Source organism: Podarcis gaigeae (genome assembly GCF_964106915.1).
Source record: "Podarcis gaigeae genome assembly, chromosome: 10".
Lineage (NCBI taxonomy): Eukaryota > Metazoa > Chordata > Lepidosauria > Squamata > Lacertidae > Podarcis > Podarcis gaigeae.
In genome coordinates this window covers 60,112,102-60,131,555 of record NC_139686.1, presented here as the reverse complement: position 1 = coordinate 60,131,555, position 19,454 = coordinate 60,112,102, and the positions used below count along the sequence as shown (strand labels likewise).

Genomic DNA, 19,454 nt, shown 5'->3' with positions numbered 1-19,454 from the left:
GAAGCCACAGATACAGTATTTACTGAACAAAGGGAAAACAATACTTTACACTCTACTCCAATTTTTTGCGGTCGATGGAGCCTCCCACATCCCTTCTGCATTGAAGGTGTACCACGCAAAAGTGGTTTCCACCCTCTGTTATGCTGCCCCACTCTGGGCCCCAGGGTCCAATTTAACATCTCTGGGGACATTGCAGAATCACTTTCTCCGTCGCCTCCTCAAACTCCCCATGTGTGTGAGCAATGCAGCCATACATCTGGAGCTAAGGATTGCATCATTGGAGACTGTCATCTGGAAGCGAGTCTTTGGCTACTGGCTGTCCAGCTGGCATAGGCTTCCCGACCATTACCTCTTTCAGTGCCTCTGGCGGGATGACTTTGTTAATCCGTGGGTAGGAAAAATCCATGCCAAACTTCTGAGCATCGGAATTTCCCCAGCGGACTCCTTAAAGATGAACCTACGGTCAGCCAAAAGCCTTATCGAGCAAAGATTAGCAGACATTGAAAATCAACACAACCTCTCCAGGGGTGGGGGTGTCTGCTCCCCCAGGTATCATGGAATAACCCCACCACTTGGCCTTCCATCATATATGTCATCTCTTTCATCTGTACCACACCGACTTGCATTTATTCGTGCAAGGTTCAATGTTTTTCCATCGAACCTGCTGAGCCACAGATTTTCCAAGGGTTTGGTGTCTCCGCTATGCAAGTGTGACGGGAAAACAGTTGAATCTCTTCCACATATAATGTTCAACTGTCCCTTACATAGCATAGCCAGGACTAAATTCCTGGGTCCTGCTTTACTGCGCTTGGTTGGCAGGCCTGTTGAGTCACATGCCGCACTGCTTTTGCAGGATACAGATCCTTCTGTAACTCTGCAGGTGGCGAGATTCCTGAATGCGATTATCTCACACACAAAAACCACCAAAAAACAACATCAACAACAAAAACTAATCGGACAGTTATGATGAGAGTGCATGACGGATCTCGTCTCCAGTTCTCCTTTTTCTGTGAACCGTCCCTTGGATCTTTCCGGGCCCCAAGCTGTTATTTGTCACTGCTCAATGACCCACCCTTGCATCGTGGTGTTCCCCTTCTGTTCTTAGATATATGGGTCTTTATGCTTCTGTGCTTTTATGTTTGTACATATTTTATGGGCTAATAGCCGTAAATAAATAAATTTGATTTGCTTGTTCCTTCAACTGCCATAGTGCTCAGGCCTTACGCCATCAAATAATGACAGTACACCATGTTCCATTTCAGGGCTTCCAAGTTCCTGCCAGCAATATTTCCACTCACCTGCACTTTTGGTGGGTAGAACGGGGGAGCTTTGCACCAGCAGAGTGGTGGTACCATCAGACAGCTGTGGTGGAACTGTTCTGGACTGGGCCTTCCAATCCTCCTCCCCTGCGTGGTGGATTAGTGGCATGTATTTTATCCTTAAGTAGCTTTTGCTTCTCCTCCCCTTAAATATGACCTTGGTCTAGTTCAGCAGGTTTCACAAGGACTGGAAAGCACATAAAATGATAATCTTGAGCTGGGAAGACAAGCTGGTTTGATGGGAGACGAACTCATCAGGATGATCGTTCCACTGTCTTAATTATGTCTTGGCTTGCATTAGTGAACGTCAAGTATTTTGAAGAACTTCCATCGGCTCAAAACCAGTGTGACTGGTCTGACGATGAAATCTCATTTCTTGCTCTGGTTGATTTAATGTGTGAGGGGGAAAATTATTTAGGAACCGAATATTCATTCTCAACAAAGTTGGAAAAGTACTTTTACTATTATCTATCCAATAGGTTCTGTATTAAGATAAAAGAGAGCATACACTGGTATTTCTCAGAAAACAGCAAGACAAATGTGTAATCACAAATGTGAAGTTATACTCAGGTGTAAGACCAAGATCAGTGTGTGAATGGAAAGCAGGCAATACAAACTTCAAGTCTCCCTGGTGTTGTGCATGTTGTCTAGCACTCCTAGTGTCCACAGGTTTAGTGTGCAAAGGTGTTTGTACAACTGTACATACAAAGGCAGCTGTCCTGCAGATATTCATTCAGAGGCAGAGCGTGTGTTGAGCTCACACATCGGTTGTTGGCATCCATCCCATCTCTAGTTGGTTACAACAATGTGCTGGTTGCACCAAGGTTCGATCCCTATAAGAAACAGCTGCATATTTGTGCATTGCAAGGTGTTAGACTAGATGATCCCTTCCAGTTCTATAATTCTCTAATCTCATGGAAGAGTGCTGCTTCGGGGACAAACAGCTGGAGAGTTACAGCGCTTGCTGTGGCTGTAGAGACTGATATGGAAGAGACAAGTTTTGTTGCAGCTGGGGCAGAAGAGGCGTCTGGTTTTGCTTTGCCAGGTGCACCATGGCGTTTTTTCTCTTTGCTCTCCTCCCAGCAGCCATTCCTCCTCTCCTTACTGCTGTGGATACACACACGTCACTTTAACTTCAGAATAGGGCATAAGGTGAACCCAAAGCACATGGTCTGTAAAGAAGTGTTGCCTACAAAATATTAGGCATGGAACTGCACAAAGCACATACCGTATTTATTGCTCTATAAGACTCACTTTTTCCCTCCTAAAAAGTAAGGGGAAGTGTGCGTCTTATGGGGCGAATGCAGGCTGCGCAGCTATCCCAGGCGCCAGAACAGCAAGAGGGATTGCTGCTTTCACTGCACAGCAATCCCTCTTGCTGTTCTGGCTTCTGAGATTCAGAATATTTTTTTCTTGTTTTCCTCCTCCGAAAACTAGGTGCGTCTTGTGGTCTGGTGTGTCTTATAGAGCGAAAAATACAGTAATTTATTTCAGAACAACTATAAACAGTGGTGCTTCAGGTTACATATGCTTCAGGTTACATACGCTTCAGGTTACAGACTCCGCTAACCCAGATAGTGCTTCAGGTTAAGAACTTTGCTTCAGGATGAGAACAAAAATCGTGCTCCGGCGGTGCGGCAGCAGCAGGAGGCCCCATTAGCTAAAGTGGTGCTTCAGGTTAAGAACAGTTTCAGGTTAAGTACGGACCTCCGAAACGAATTAAGTACTTAACCTGAGGTACCACTGTACCTGTATAATGATTTCGTTGCTTTCATTTGCTGCGTGTGTGTATGTGTGTGTGTGTTTTTTTTTTACTGTCCTTCTGCAAAGTGCTGCGGCCAGAAATTGCCTACCCTTCCTCACCTTTTATCCCCTCTACAATCGAACCAGTGTGGCGAAATGGTTAGAGTGTTGGGCTAGGACCTGGAAGAGCTGGGTTCGAATCCCCACTTAGCCATGAAGCTCATTGAATGTGGCTCCATCATTCCCATCAACTTGGTGTGATGTTTCAGTGCAATTCCTAATCTTGTTTGGTCCATTTCCAGCAAAGGAAGGGCTATGCTGCAGTTGTTCTGCTTCCGAGAAGCTTCCGCTGATTCACCCAGTACTCACCACCTCCTTGGCCAGATACCCCTCTGATGTAGCTCATTGCGGCAGCTCTTATCTTCATTATCTGTCTAGATCTGGATGATCCTGATGTGTGCGTCTGCAAGAGACTGGTGCAGCAGGTGCTGCTATGCAAAGCCGTAAGACCAAGGGCCAAACTACACATTGCATTAAATACACAGTTTTCCTTTCCATTGTTTGCACTTAAGATAGCATCCTTCTGCATGGGAGTAGTAGTCGTAAGTGCTGACTACTGAAAGCTTCTGAGAATATCCCTGCCGTTCAGGAAAACTAAACCAAAACTTTGATTTTCTGCCTTTGTCACGGCTGAAAAATCCATTAAAATTATGGGCACTAGATGTAGTTGACAAAGCAAAGTATCTTCCTTGTGTACAAGTCTTAACTTCTATAATTAGGGTAAAGTGTTGCCTTCTTAGAAGACATATCCCCTCACACATCACACCCAAAAGTAAGTAGCATTAAAAATGAGGCATTCTGAACATGGGGAACAGAATTAGTGATTTTTAGGACAGCGGTTCCCAGCCTTTTTGGTATGGCGACGAACAAGTCCGCATTTACTTGGTGTGGTGACCCATTGATGTTGTCACATAAATTTTGGACCTTAGGTTAGAATCGTAGAGTTGCAAGGGACTTCAAGGGTCTCTTAATCCAGCTGCCTGCAATGCACGGATCCTGCCCACAGCTGGACCCGGGTAGACTTGGACCAGGTCTTCAGCAGCTGTTGGTTTCATGCATTTTAACTGCACATTTGGCTGTTTTATAACCATTATCTGAGGCATCCCAAGCAGAAATGTATGTAATGCCCTGGTTCATGTGGAATTCCTTGAAATATTAATGTTAGTTATACGAGTTATTCAGAGGGTGGCATTCAACTAGTGCAGTTTTGGGACCAGTGCAGACAGATTTCCCTCTTCTGCCCTCCCACTTCCCCAAATCTCCTCTGGTGGGCTGGAGAGGGGACCCAGAACTGATTATGGGAGAGGAGTGTGAGGCCTGCCCTTCCCAGCTGAGAGAGCCCCAACCCCACTCCTGCTTGCACGAGAGTAGGAGTGGGGTCAGGGCTGTGGCCTTGCTTGGCTACTGTCTAGTGGCCTTCCTCTGGGAGGGTATCTTACGCCTTTCCTCCCAGTGGAAGGCAGGCAAGTGGTGTAGGGGCTCTTTGATGCTGCTGCTGGCCCAGCGCTCTCCAGCAGCCCCTCTCCACAAGGTGTGGATGGGGTGATCTTTGCACCCCACGCCTTGCAGACTTCGCTTGGGAGGGTGGGCTGCGTCCTTCCTCCTGGGGTGAACGAGGAAAAACCTGCAAAGGCAGTCAAACACACAGAGCCTGACAGGTTCTGTGCGCTTGGCTATTGCCACTTGGTCCGTCTTTGGGGAGTGGGGGGGCCAAGCGGACAAGGTAGATCGCCCACCCCCCACACCAGCGAAGGCAGAGGCAGCCTGGCCAAGGAGCCCTGAGGCCCCTGCTGGTTGCACACAAGCGGCAGGGGCCTCAGGGCTCACTCAGCTGGGGACAGGAGCCTTTCCGCCCTCCAGCTGAGCAACAGGCTGGGACCAGCTGTATTGGCCGCAGCCCAAGAGGCACTATGGTGAAAGCACCTCAACTGCCTCCAGTAGTTTCACCTGGCTGGGGCCAGTGCAGCTTTTTTCAACATCTCAGCTTATTGCCAAGCGACAATGTTTGGCTGACGAAACACCGCCATGTTGAAAGCCCAACATCGCCCAGCCCTGAATTGTACAGTTCCACAAGTCATGTAAGTTATAACAAACCACGAGTATATTTAATAGTTTTCTTTTCATGTTAAAGGCCATTATGGCACATATCCGTGGGATGGCTGAGCTTGCATATTGCAGGGTATGTCAAACGTAGTCTGGTTATTGATAACATAGCCTGCTTTTCTGTTTCATCTTCATAGTAGTCACTGCTGAAAAATCTGTCTTGCAAAGATATGCACTGCCCAAATGATAGCAACACAGATACCGCTTCATCGGCAAGCTCAGGATACTCAGTGGTAATGGGAAACCAAAATTTGGATAACCTTGCTTTCGAAAAATTTACCTGTGAGGGCCCTACCAGACGGCGGTTCAACGAGTTGCTCTTTTTGTGCAAAGACAACTTTGCGACGTTGGCTGCAAATGGGTTTTGTGCTCGTTCAAAGTTCTCTATTAATGCAAGGACTTCAAATCGCCCTGGGCTTAACTGCTGGTCACAGACAAGGTGCTCATACAGAGGGTTACTTTGAGTGACTATTACAGCTCACCCTTGATGAGCGAGTGTGTGTGTGCAAAAAGAAGAGGTTAAAAATGGGTGTGCCGTTGGACTGTGAGCTAAAGTACATGGGCAGTACCTGGATGAACTTTTGCCTGCTGCCTACTGTGTCAGAGAACTAGAACTGCAAAGACAAGACAGGTAGGAATACAACTCTTCTTGCTCCAGTCCAAGAATACTACACATGCTATGAATGACACATGTGCCACAAGTGTACCATTAAGGCTGGGTGATAGCTCGTTTTCAATATCGTGATATACCACCAGCTAAGCATTGTGATATACTGATATATCACTATACCTGAAATAAGAATAGAGCTATATAGAGGCATTGGCTAGCTTCATGGTTTTTGCATAGCACACCCACCCACACCCCATGTTTGCAATATATTGCAAGGTCAAAAATTATGAAACTGATAGAACTGATATAATGAATTGAAAAAAAATGTTTAAATTGACATTTGTTAAAAAAAACTAGAAGCATTTTTGTTAGGGATTATAGGACATTATAGGATGATGGGATGCAGGTGGCTCTGTGGGTTAAACCACAGAGTCTAGGACTTGCCGATCTGAAGGTTGGCGGTTTGAATCCCTGCGACGGGGTGAGCTCCCATTGCTCGGTCTCTGCTCCTGCCAACCTAGCAGTTCGAAATCACGTCCAAGTGTAAGTAGATAAATAGGGACCGTTCCAGCGGGAAGGTAAACGGCGTTTCCGTGTGCTGCTCTGGTTCACCAGAAGTGGCTTAGGCATCTTGGCCACATGACCTGGAAGCTGTACACCAGCTCCCTTGGCCAGTAAAGCAAGATGAGCGCCGCAACCCCAGAGTCGGCCACCGAGTCGGGTCCCTTTACCTCTACTATAGGACAAGACCTGCTATGAAAAATAAAGAACTTCTTTATGTATGCAACAACAGTGGCAAGAATCTTGTTAGCACAAGGATGGAAGAATGAGGAAATCCCAACGAAAGAACCGGGGGAAGAAAATTTGATGAGTTATGCAGAACTGGCTAAATTGACATATAAACTGTGTGAAAAGGACACCTGTGACCAGGGAAGAATGGGAACTTTTTACAAACTATCTAAAAAGACAACAAAATGAACTGGGCTCTTTGGCAGGTTTTGAATAAGCATTCACAAATTTATTAGTTGAACATATGATAGATAAAGCAAGGACATGTATTGTACAGTTTTATAACATGCAGAAAACGAGATATGTAAAAAAATCAGGGAGGAGGAGCTGAGGGAAGTCCTTTGTGGGGGGGGGGAGGGTTGAGGGAGGACTAAAGGGGGGGAAATAATGTAAATGATTATGAGGATTGACAAATTGTTATGTTGAAATGGGTTAATAAATATATTTTCTAAAAAAAATATGAAACTGATATCATGATATGGACTTCAAACCGGTTTTAGATAATGTATTGATATATCGCCCAGCCCTACATACCACCCAGGCCACTGGTGAAAGTTTTGCCTTTAAAGAAGTTGTTCTGATGCGCCTTTTATATATATATTTTAAAAACCAACAACTTTGAACTCTTGACAACTTTCAGAAAGCTTGCTGGGTTAGTCTGGTATTGCAGATGCATCAAATAGCCTTTCTAGCATCCTAATGACTAACACGTTTATTGCAGAATTATCTTTTTTTAACCAGATGGATGGTGTGCTTTGGCTTATGCTGTGGGGGGTTTGTTGGTAGGAAATGGTTTATGAAACAATACTGAACCAGCTGAGCAGATGAGAGTGCTTTCTTTGTATTCTTGTGTTTCTGACATGGGGAAGATGGGTTCTCTTTCAGGAGGAAGAAGGAGAGGAAGTAACTGAAATGTGGCCTCTAAGTATGTTTGACCAAGCTTCACGCTCCTGCTAGTTGCCTCTGGACAAGAATGTTCAGGCTCAGGCTTCCCTATATATTTATCTTTCCACCTTTTTGAATGAATCAATAGGCACAAAAAGCCAATTGACAACAGAGACAATCCTTACGTCGTGTATCACCGCTTTTGCGTATTTCAATAACAACATTTGTGCAGATCTATACTGCCAAACACTAGCCAATCATTAAATCTTTTAAGCACATACTTTGCACCTTGCTAATTATTACCCCTGAACTTCTCTACCCCTCTTTTAACGTTTTGCAGGTCTGATCTGGCTGGTGGAATTTAAAGAACATTCTCGCGATGGAGGGGGAACAGCAGCAGGAGGTAAATTTTGGGAACAGCAACACCCTGTGTGGAGAGCGGAAAACGCTTCACTGGGCATTTTGGTTTAACAAAATTTCTGAGGGGCTGCTGTGCTTGAGCTGCAGAAGCTGAAAACCAAAGCACGCTGAGATCTTTTGAGAGAGAAGCTTGAGTCACTGTGGCATGTATTTCTTGTAGGCAGCAACTAACCCGATAAGAAGTTTAATGTATTGTGTTGCTTGCTCTGCAGCCTTCTGCCTTATCCAGGGTAGAAAGGGCAAATGTTAAATTCCTGCAAATGTTAAATTCCAGCTCCCATCAGCCTCAGCCAGCATGACCAATGGTCAGGGATGATGGGAGCTAGGCCTTCTCTTGGAGATAGATAAGCGACGCTGGTTCTCATATCTCTATAAAATACTGTGGTACCTCAGGTTACATACGCTTCAGGTTACAGACTCTACTAACCCAGAAATAGTGCTTCAAATTAAGAACTTTGCTTCAGGATGAGAACAGAAATTGTGCTTCGGCGGCGCAGCAGCAGCAGCAGGAGGCCCCATTAGCTAAAGTGGTGCTTCAGGTTAAGAACAGTTTCAGGTTAAGAACGGACCTCTGGAACCAATTCAGTACTTAACCTGAGGTACCACTGTAACCCCTAGTGGGCCACAGGCTCCCATTTCTGCCTTATGTAATTTGTGAATCTATGGGTGTGTTGCATTATGGGGAATTTTATGTATTTTTTTAATTTAAAAACCCAACATGTCTCATGGCTACTTTGTATCTGAAAGGAGCACAGTTTAGGGAAGTTTTTAATGTTCGATGTTTTATCGTGTTTTTAATATTCTGTTGGGAGCTGCCCAGAGTGGCTGGGGAAACCCAGTCTGATGGGTGGGGTATAAATAATAAAATTATTATTATTATTATTATTACTATTATTATTATTAACACCACTAATACACCCCAATGAGCAAATATGGGCACTCACCCATTGTCTTCTATGGAGAAAGCAGTATGGGTTTAATTTATGCCAGCAAGATAGCAGAGATAGTGTGCTTGTTTTGTTGAGCCCTCACACAAACCCTACAGATGTATCTTGAGCTGCTAGTGACTTGAAATCAGAGCCACATCATTCTGGCATAGAGCTCCACAAAGTGAAGCAATTTTGCTACAAGATGCAAAAAAAAAAAACTTGCCTTGCAGCCCAGACTGTGTTTTAAATTTATCAGCTTCTAGCATATGTTATAATCGTCGATTTATCCGCACACAAAACATGCTTTATTCAAGCTCTTCTTTCCACTCGGGCCATTCACCCCTTTTTTTAATCCAACACAGATGGCTGCAGAACCAGCACCTTCACCCGAGGCACAAGGAGATGGGCCGAAGGAAGCTGCGGGCATTGCGTCAAATATTTGTATGTTATGGTTGTGGATAGCAAAGCCATTTTGCCTCCTACGTCTTGTATTGGTTTAAAGCAGTTAATGGCTAGAGTTTGGGGTGGGTGAGGGTTAAGTCTACCTATGCAGTGGCAGAGCTTGGTAGAATGGACTGTACCACTTTAGAATGGACTGCACCATTCCAGTATGTGGAGGGATGATAGTCGTGTTTTGAGCGCTTGTCTCTAGAGGACCAGTGGCAACCAGGAAAGTGGGCAGCTGGGACCTTTCCCTTGATGTTTTTGTTTTTACTTGTCAGGGAGGCATTCAGAAATGAACCTTCAGTGGTACAGTCCAAGCTGCCATCTTGTTGTAATGCATGTATGGGCAAGATCCTAAGGCACATTGGAATACTTAACTAGCATGGGCACAATGTCTAAGCCTGAAATCCTAAACACACTTTCTAGGTAGTAAAAAAGGTAAAGGACCCCTGGGCGGTTAAGTCCAGTCAAAGGCGACTATGGGGTTGCAGCGTTCATCTCACTTTCAGGCCAAGGGAGCTGACGTTTGTCCACAGACAGCTTTCTGGGTCATGTGGCCAGCATGAAATCTGACACAATGGGACACTGTGACAGAAACCAAGGCTCACGGAAACGGCGTTTACCTTTCCGCCGCAGTGGTACCTATTTATCTTCTTGCACTGGCGTGCTTTCAGACTGCTAGGTTGGCGGGAGCTGGGACAGAGCAATGGGAACTCACCCTGTTGCAGGGATTCGAACCGCTGACCTTCTGATCGGCAAGCCCAAGAGGCTCAGTGGTTTAGACCACAGCACCCCCTGCCTAAATCCCATTGAGCACCCTGGAAATTGCTTTGGAGAAAGCATGCATAGGATTGTGCTTTAAGTTAACGAGGAGGCAGGGGACCGTGGGCACCACATCTTCTCTGGGTACCATTCTTCGGAGTATTATCACCAGCAATGTGTCTGGGTCCTATTTTAATTAGATGACTAGCTGAAATATTTTTGCCCTGCCTTTCGATACAGAATTTCATGGTGTACTTAAACCAGTTGAGCTGAGTTCTGTAGAGCAATATTTTCAGCTGCAATGGAATCATCAAGCTGCTTATGGAAAACCCAGTATGCTGGGTAGAGAATTACTCTCTTGATGGGATGTTGCTGATTCTGGGCACTTAGGTACCAAGGATGCTAACCACATGATTTGGAGCCAGCCAGCATTTCTGAACTAAATTTATTTCACAGGGTTGAATGAATGAATTAATTTATTACGGTCATAGACCAGAAAAAACAACAACGATAGTTTACAAGAGGAGTAATGGCTGCGGGGAGAAAGGGTGGAGCTTGGGTGCTGGTGGGGTTTGAGTAGCTTCTGCTAGGAAGCCAGAGCTGTAGGGTCTGGTTCTAGATTATAATGCTTTAGCAAATTAAATAAGGAGGGTCATCTAGTCCTTGCAATGCAGGAATATTCAGCTGCCCCATATGGGGATTATTGAACCTGCGACCGTGGGGATATCAGCGCTATACTCTCAGGTTCTGAGCTAATGCAGGGATTTTTTTCTCCCTTTATTCTTGCTTGATCAATTTATCATAGAATCATAGAGTTGGCAAGAGACCACAAGGGCCATCGAGTCTAACCCCCTGCCAAGCAGGAAACACCATCAGATAACTCATTTGTTTCAGCAAGGAGTAAACTAGAGGCTTGCTGGGGTTTTATTTTATTTTTTTGCAGGCTCTCTATAAGTAGTAGCTCCTGCCTCTCCAGTATTGAGTTTTTTCCTCCCCCTTCTGCACTTGCTGTTCTTAATTTTTAAAGAAATAACTTAATGAGGGAACAGGGGACTGGAACTTGGGAGTCATTGCTTCAATAGCTTAAAAATACTTCATCTCGAGAAGGAAGGGCAGGGTTGGGTTGTGGTGGCGTTTGAAGATTTTCAGCTTCTGAAGTGAAAATAAGAACTTCATGGTCTTGGGATGTTAAATTAAATTAAAAGTACAGCAATAACCATATAAGAATGCAGGAATCCCCCCCCCTTTCCTATTCCGTTTGAAGCCAAGCCAAATCAGATTAGTTTTCAGCAAGGAGAGTAAAAGAGAGGTTTGCTTTTTTTTGGCAGACTCTGGAAAGTGTAGGAGCTTTACCTCCAGTATTCAGGTTTCCCCCCTATTTTTCTGCACTGACAATCCTGAAGGAGACATGTTTTAAGAAATATGTAATGAGAATAAGGAACTAGAACTTGGGGGTTGTTGGTTTGATACCTTAACTGTCTTGGGAATTACAGCAACTATGTTTTTTTTCCTATCCAACATTTGTTCTATTCACTACTCAAAATTGTTTTTTAAACAAACTGCAGATAACAATAGCAGCTTGTTTTCTTTGGGATCCCCTTCTGAAGCAACATCAGTTTTGCCACCAGGAGTAGGATGATAGGTTTTCTGAAAATTATATTTCACAGGGTTGTTGTGAGGACAAAATAGGTCTTTGAAGGGAAGGCAGTTATAAATTAATGTGATAAAACAGCTACATAAAGTTGATCCATATATTTATTTCAGACATTTGTGTTCTGCCTATAGGGCCGTACAGTCCTCTGAAGGCAGTTTACATTCCCCTACCCCCCCCCCCAAAATAAAAGTATAATGCCATATTTATAATAGCATTAATGTTATCCTGTGTAGAGATCTTGTGAGAAAACAGACTGTTCCTAAAACAAAGGTTAAGGCTGTATAACACATGAATTATAAACTGTGTCGGCGCCAAAGCAGGAAGTATTTTGTGAAAAAATTTCCTCAAAGTTCAACTCCACCCCCTATACCATCCCCAGTTTGATGGGGAGCAGGCTGAGAATTATCTTGATAATGCCTGTCTATTCAGAGTCAAGGAAGCAAGCCTCGCTGTCCCTCTGGTATGGCTTGGTGACTTCATGCAGCCAGATCTGATTAGCACTGTGACGATATTGCTTCTATAAGAAGCTCCTTCTGTGTTTTTGTTTTTAATTGGCACCAGCTCTGGATTGGGGCCAAGCAGGGGGGGAACGTTGCTGCAAACATGAAGTGAGCAGGGCACAAAAAGGGCAAGGAAGGTGGTGGTTTGGGGATATTTTTCAAACACACACACACTTATCCTGAAACCCTCCCATTTGTCACCAGAATGTTTATGGTCAAAACTTTGACCTGGCCCCATTTAAACATTGCACAGTCATACCTTGGTTCTCGAACGCCTTGTGACTCGAACGTTTTGGCTCCATTTAAACATTATACAGTCGTACCTTGATTCTCAAACACCTTGTGACTCGGACGGTTTGGCTCCTGAACACCGCAAACCCGGAAGTGAGTGTTCTGGTTCGCGAACATTTTTTTGGAAGCCGAACGTCCGACTGCTGCTTCCACGGCTTCCAATTGAGTACGGGAAGCTCCTGCAACCCATCGGAAGCCGCGTCTTGGTTTTCAAATGCTTTTGGAAGTCAGACAGGCTTCTGGAACAGATCTCGTTCTAGAACCCAAGGTACGACTGTGGTCGATTCATATCCTTTTCATAGGTATTGCGGCAAAGTGGGAGATGAATACGCAAACTAAACATGAGTTTGTTTATTCAAATTATATGCAGCTGATGCAGATGCTTTGAAAATACTTTTGGAGATGAAGATGAAGAGAAGAAAGCAAAAGCCCAGCCTCCCAAGCACCGTGACGGAACTGTCCACTGAGGAGGGCTCCAAAGTATATGTTGTTGGCACTGCTCACTTCAGTGATAGCAGCAAAAGAGACGTAGTGAAGGTAAAAAATTGGGGCCTTAAAAGCCCGCCCCCCCCTTGGGGCCGGAAGTTCACCTTTGAAACCTTGATTATTTTTGTAACGCGGAAAAGGATTACAATTTGGGTTGGGAATGTAGCTGCGGTCCTGGATAACTTTATATAGAACCAATTTGTGCAGAGGTTCTATCGTGTATACTGTAGTCTTCTCCCATGTTATTCATCCTGATTATGAACCTGTGAGGAGATAATCTTATCATCCATGTTTCAAACAAAGCTGCAGAGGCCAGGGGTTGGGTAGAATTTATGCAGAGGTGGAGAAATTGTGGGGAACGAGGAGGTCAGTTTCCTGTTTTCTCTGCGGAGAGCTGATATGGGTAATTTGGCAGGAGGAGGGCACTGAAAAATCTCTTGAATTTGTTTGTTTTTACTGTTTGGCAATATTCTTTCTTTTTCCCGAAATATTTTAAAGGTGTATATTTTAAAGTCCTTGAGCTGAAAACAGCAAAATACAAAAATGTGTAATTAATAAATAAACACATTCTTTCCTGAGAGTTTTTCTCTTTTTAGATGAGAAACCTTATATTCTCCTCCAAAACATAAACAAAAACCAGTTTTATTTAAAAAATAGTTTGTGGATTGGGACTCTGCTACGATATGCTTGGGACATTTCTCCCAGGAAAACATCAGTACTGCAAGCATGCAACTGAATCCGTATTTTTCAGACAATACAAGAAGTTCAGCCTGACGTGGTCGTGGTTGAGCTGTGCCAATACAGAGTTTCTATGTTAAAAATGGATGAAAAGACATTGCTAAAGGAAGCCAAAGAAATCAATCTGGAGAAACTTCAGCAAGCTATAAAACAGGTAGGAGTTCTTCGGTGACAAAATCATCTGTCCGTCTGTATGCGAAATTGAAATACTGCTTTCCTAACTTTTTATAATCTGGCGTAGTCAAGGCTTGTATGAACATGCAGTTAATTGCACATCCATTCCCATTCAGGGCTTTGTTCTATAGGGAGGGTTACAAAAGCAGGGATATGCAGGGACTAGGTTTTCAGTGGAGCAGAGCTCTACGGTACGTTTATGTAAAACCAAATAACAGGATTAAAGTCCAGTTTGATACCCATGCAAAAATTCCATGCAGGTAAACAGCTAGAGGGGGAGGCTAAAGGAGGATGGTGCAACAAAATATGGTCCTATGCAACAGCAGAAAATCTTCTCTTAATCAAAAGCCAAATAAAGAGACTCTCCCCCGTGGCAAGAAATGGCTAGACTTTTATTTGTTTTATACATTCTGAAAGCAAGTCTTTAGTCCAGCACGGTACACTGGTATCTGGAACTTCCTGCTGCCTCTTCAATAAGCTTTCAAAGATGTAAAAATACGTCCCTAAACTGCCACTAATTTCCTGTAGAAGATATGCAAATGATAATATCACAATTGCGATTCTAGTTAGTCAATTTATATATTCTGTTGTTTTATTTCAGATAATCTCTGTTTCCATTAAAACATTGTTTATTTATGTCTAATTTTGCTGCAGGATAACACTTTTCTTTTTAAAAAGTCATAACATTAAAAAAACAATTCTGATTGATTTCATTTCTATATCGCATTATATTTTAAAGAAAAATCTGAAAGCGGTTTAAAACATCAATAAAGCAATTCAGAATCAAACATTTCTGAAGAAAGTCAAACATAGAGTGTACAGCCAAAACAACATAATTAACAGAAAACTAAAATGTTATCTTAAAGGTTTCAAAATAAAACATTACAAAGGAGGTCAACTTAGAAATAATAGTTAAAAAAAAAAGGTGACTAATTTATTAAATGCTCCAGGAGATTTAGTATGTAAAGGGTGCTGAGAGGTCTTGGGAGACACAGAGCTGCAGTTCACAGAGTAGTTAACAATCCCTCTTCCCAGGGAACTCTGCATGCAATTGAGAGACATTTAGACGGCCAAAGCAAGGCATCACGTTCTGTTTTTAGCAAAGGGTTATGTCCTATGTACAGTAGATTTCAGAAATCAGATGGATTTGGACAGTCAGGAAAGCTGTAAAATTACAACTGATGTGTGTTGCACATCTTCGACACCATGAAGTCTCCTCAGTGCCCTTGGCAAGCAAGACTTCACCTTGCAAATGTTTCTGCCTGTCCCGGGAACGTCCATTGCTTGAGAGCAGATCTGTTGGCATTTGGAAAGCTGTCCGCCTAACAGAAAACTACTGCCCAAGTTTGAGCGAGGAGAATGGTTAGCCATTGACTTGTGACTCAGCACTAAAGGAACAGTTTCTCCTTCCTGGATCATTTTTCACAGCATTGCGACATAAACTCTGCCACACATAAGAAAGCAGGAACACAGGAGTTTCTAGTTTTTCTCCAGGGGTGAGCTAGAATTGTTTTCCAGCATATTTCTCAGTGTGAACCTAAAAGATACTTTGTCCAATGCTTTTATCCAATACAGTCACCTTAATATTCCAAAATACCCTCCACACTCATTGTGTAAAGGTAGATAATAGATATCTGGCGAAAAGGTCATCTGTAAATATCAAACTGAAACCAAATATACATTTTTGACAACTAAGTAAGGAGGCTGGTACCCAGTGATAATCTGCTTCTGAGGGAGGACACAGTGGGAAGGGTGTTTAGTTGCAGGAGTAGCAAGAACTAACATGACATGAGATTTTCTTGCATCTACAGTGGTACCTCGGGTTACATACGCTTCAGGTTACATACGCTTCAGGTTACAGACTCCACTAACCCAGAAATAGTACCTCAGGTTAAGAACTTTGCTTCAGGATAAGAGCAGAAATCAGGCTCTGGCGGTGCGGCAGCAGCAGGAGGCCCCATTAGCTAAAGTGGTGCTTCAGGTTAAGAACAGTTTCAGGTTAAGAACGGACCTCCGGAACGAATTAAGTACTTAACCCGAGGTACTCCTGTATATACTTTCTCAACTAGCTGAGTTGACAGGTTTAAAAATAATTTTTAAAACCCTCATCTCTCAACTCTGAAACTATTACGTACATGCTTTAGGTATTTTCTACACTTTCAGTGTAAAGCTTTGTTTGTACTGTGTGTGTGCTTCTAAATTGTTCAAATGTTGCAATCCCCCCCTTTTTATGCAATAGGTAAATAAGTCTATGCCAATCTGTTATAATTGCAAACCTATACAAGGAATTACCCATGCTATTTGCATACTTGAGTCACTTTCTTCTCTCGGGCAGAGGTGGGTGGGTAGAAATAATAAATATTACGCCGCCAGACAGGTTAATTTAGTGCTATTTTCTCCTCTGTTCCTCCACAAGGAAACAAATTAGCAGATGTCTAAAAGGCTTCTTAGCAACGATCCTGTATGTTGAAATAAAGGGGTTTGTGTTCAGCAATAAATCAGCTCCCAGAGGCGGACTTGGTGTTTTACTCCTTCGCCAGCTGTGTTTCATCACAGCTATTAATGGCACCGTGCATCTTGTCTTTTCTAGTAATCTGTAAAAGGTTAACTCGTTCTTTTTTAATGGTTCTTCTTATGATAGAATGGAGTCATGTCTGGGTTGATGCAAATGCTGCTACTGAAAGTCTCTGCACATATCACAGAACAGCTGGGAATGGCTCCTGGAGGAGAGTTCAGGGAGGCTTTCAAAGAGGTGAGACTTTTCTTTCTTTCTTCTTTTAAGTGTGTGATTTTGTGTGCGATTTCGCCCCTGAGGTAAAAAACGCTGAGTGAATTGTGGGAGGCTGGCAGCGACAGAAACCGGTGTGGGTTTCACTTGGGCCAAATTCTTTGTGCTGTATTCTGTCTCTTAAAAACAAATCAAAATCTGGAAAAAAATAATAATTACCGGTTCAAAGAACATCTGGTTTTAAAAATCTGGGCCTCCCATCTACCGTTTTCAGTCTGATTGTTATAACGCTGGCAAAACATAATGAAAGCTGTAATATGAATGGTATCCTTTGCGGCTGCCGAGGGAACTTTAAACATATCAGAAAATTGAGTGTGTGATTCATTTTGTCCCATGTCTCGGCTGCTAGGCTAATAGATTTTCGGATAGCAATTAAGCCAAATTTTGTCTGATTCCCCCTGTCAATAATCGCGCAAATCATCTCATAAATTTGAATTTATTTTTCTTGAGAGAGGTGTTAGAACTATTACCATAATCCTTGGCCAATATTAAAGCATTTTTTCTCACTGCATATTGAAACATTTTTCTCAATGGGTATTGCAGTTGATAATTTTGTTTGTTGGCTTCTCTTTATGGATTTATAATCTGTATTGTTTATTGGTACTGCTTCTGCGGGTTTGTCATGGCCTTTAGCTAGAACAATAAACTTATATCGATTGACTGATTGAGTTCGATTTTTTTCATGTGAATTGTCCACGCAAATTGCATTTGATTTGTGATGACAGCACTTGCACTTTCTTAGCCATGCTAGTCTGAGGAGTCTCTTGTATCCAATCTGCTTTGGTAACTTGTAATTATTCAGTATAGCTGTAAATGCTGCTATGATAAGTTTCAACCCATAAACACTTATTTATTATTTTTACCACACTTTTTCATATAAAATGCGGTTAATGACAGTTAGCAATGAAATACATAGCAAAATGGGGACCAGTCAATAAAGTATAAGCAGTAATTAGTGTAAATGATAAGTAAAAAGCAAAGAATAATCAAATTAGAGAGGATGAAAATTAGACAACAGCTGTCACTAGTTAGACAAGTTGAGTGGCATTCAACTAAGTTTTGCCTAGGGTAGACCCATTGAAATCCATTAGTTCGTTAATTTCAGTTTATCTGCTATTTAGGAAAACTTTGTAAGATACCACTCACTACGATTAAAATGCAAAACAAGACAAATCCACTCAGTAATCTGAACATCTCTTAAGATACTGTTTTACCTGCCAACATCAACAAAGTTTGGGTGCAGTCACTGAGAAGGCCCTGTCTTGAATTCTTGCCCAAACGCTCATCTTCCATTGGCAGGACAAGAGCTCAACTGGGATTGTAGAGGAAAAGTAATTTCCTTGAGGTAGCCTGCCCCCAAGCCTTCTAGGCTATAACCAGCACTTTGAATTGTGCCCAGAAATGGACAGTGAAACTGTTGCATCTCAGAGAGGTCTGAAGACTTTGCTACTGCTACTCGTGTCCCTTTTTTCTTCTGCTTTCAACAGTTTCTCTAAGAGAAAACAGATCATTTCTGAAAACCAACTTAATAGCCTGATGTAAGCTATGAAACCCTGAAAGAACCTTTGTGCAAGAAGCCTTTATGCAAGATAGCTAAACTGAAAATGATTTATTTGTATTATTGTTGTTGTTGTTATGTTACACACCCTGTGTAGTGCCTTAGCATCCTGTTGTATGTAATGCTGTCTAATCGCTAATGTTCATATTCATCTTGCAGGCTAGTAAAGTACCTTTCTGCAAATTTCATCTTGGGGACAGGCCAATCCCGGTGACCTTCAAGAGGGCCATTGCTGCACTTTCTTTCTGGCAAAAGGTCAAGCTTGCTTGGGGCCTCTGCTTCCTTTCTGACCCAATCAGGTAGGAATGAGTGTGGCAACTTGTGGTTGGGTGCTCAGACTTGAGGCAGCCCTGGGGTATATCTTCTGATGGTGCTGGCAAATATTTCTGGTGCCAGTAACAACAAAAGAAAGGGCAACTGTTGGAACAGTAGACTAGAGGCTCTCTGGATATTGTTGGGATTCCAGCTCCTGTCAACACCAAACTCCCCGTCCAACCCCTTTACACCCAACTGAAGGGGCTGTGGTCTAAATCACTGAGCCTCTTGGGCTTGCCAAGGTTGGCGGTTTGAATCCCAGCTCCCGTTGCTCTGTCTTAGCTCCTGCCAACCTAGCAGTTCGAAAGCATGCCAGTGCAAGTAGATAAATATTTACCGCTGTGTCGGGAAGGTAAATGGCATTTCCGTACGCTCTGGCACTCATCACGATGTTCCGTTGTGCCAGAAGCAGTTTAGTCCTGCTGGCCACATGACCCAGAAAGCTGCCTGCGGACAAACGCCAGCTCCCTTGGCCTGAAAGCAAAATGAGTGCCGTAACCCCATAGTCGCCTTTGACTGGACTTAACCATCCAGGGGTCCTTTACCTTTTTACCTTTAACTTTTAGACCCAACTGATCACAGGTGAGGGCTTCCTGACATACCTTATTTGGAGGTCTGTACTGTACAATGTAGGAATCTGGTTGGTTGAGAACTTTCCCATCTGTATTGGATTTTTAAATACATTTAATCACCTGTTTTGCCACCCTAGGTTCCTTTAGGAACAAGGGTAGAATGTAAGTTTAATACATAAACATTCATCCCGTTGAAATGCAGGCAGCCCCCCCCCCCCATTTACATGCATTCAGTGTATGCACAGCCGTGTATACCAATCACGCCGAATCCAGAAGAAACATCGCTAAAAGGAGAAATGGGAGCAGGACATCTG

The 19,454-nt window shown here is 43.2% G+C and overlaps 1 protein-coding gene across 4 annotated transcripts in view; it reads left to right on the top strand.

Annotated features, from left to right (window-relative positions):
* TRABD (TraB domain containing) overlaps positions 1-19,454 on the top strand; it is a 40,898-nt gene that overhangs the window by 5,109 nt on the left and 16,335 nt on the right. For 3 of the 4 annotated variants that reach the window (XM_083699435.1, XM_083699438.1, XM_083699436.1), the window contains exons 2-7: positions 7,850-7,912; positions 9,221-9,299; positions 12,880-13,046; positions 13,747-13,887; positions 16,549-16,659; positions 18,413-18,552. In XM_083699435.1, the coding sequence (XP_083555561.1) occupies positions 7,889-7,912; positions 9,221-9,299; positions 12,880-13,046; positions 13,747-13,887; positions 16,549-16,659; positions 18,413-18,552 (662 nt within the window). In that variant the 5' untranslated portion in view covers positions 7,850-7,888. Of the gene's footprint in view, positions 1-7,849; positions 7,913-9,220; positions 10,522-11,731; positions 13,047-13,746; positions 13,888-16,548; positions 16,660-18,412; positions 18,553-19,454 lie in introns of all 4 variants that reach the window. The other variant, XM_083699437.1, reaches the window with a different exon arrangement.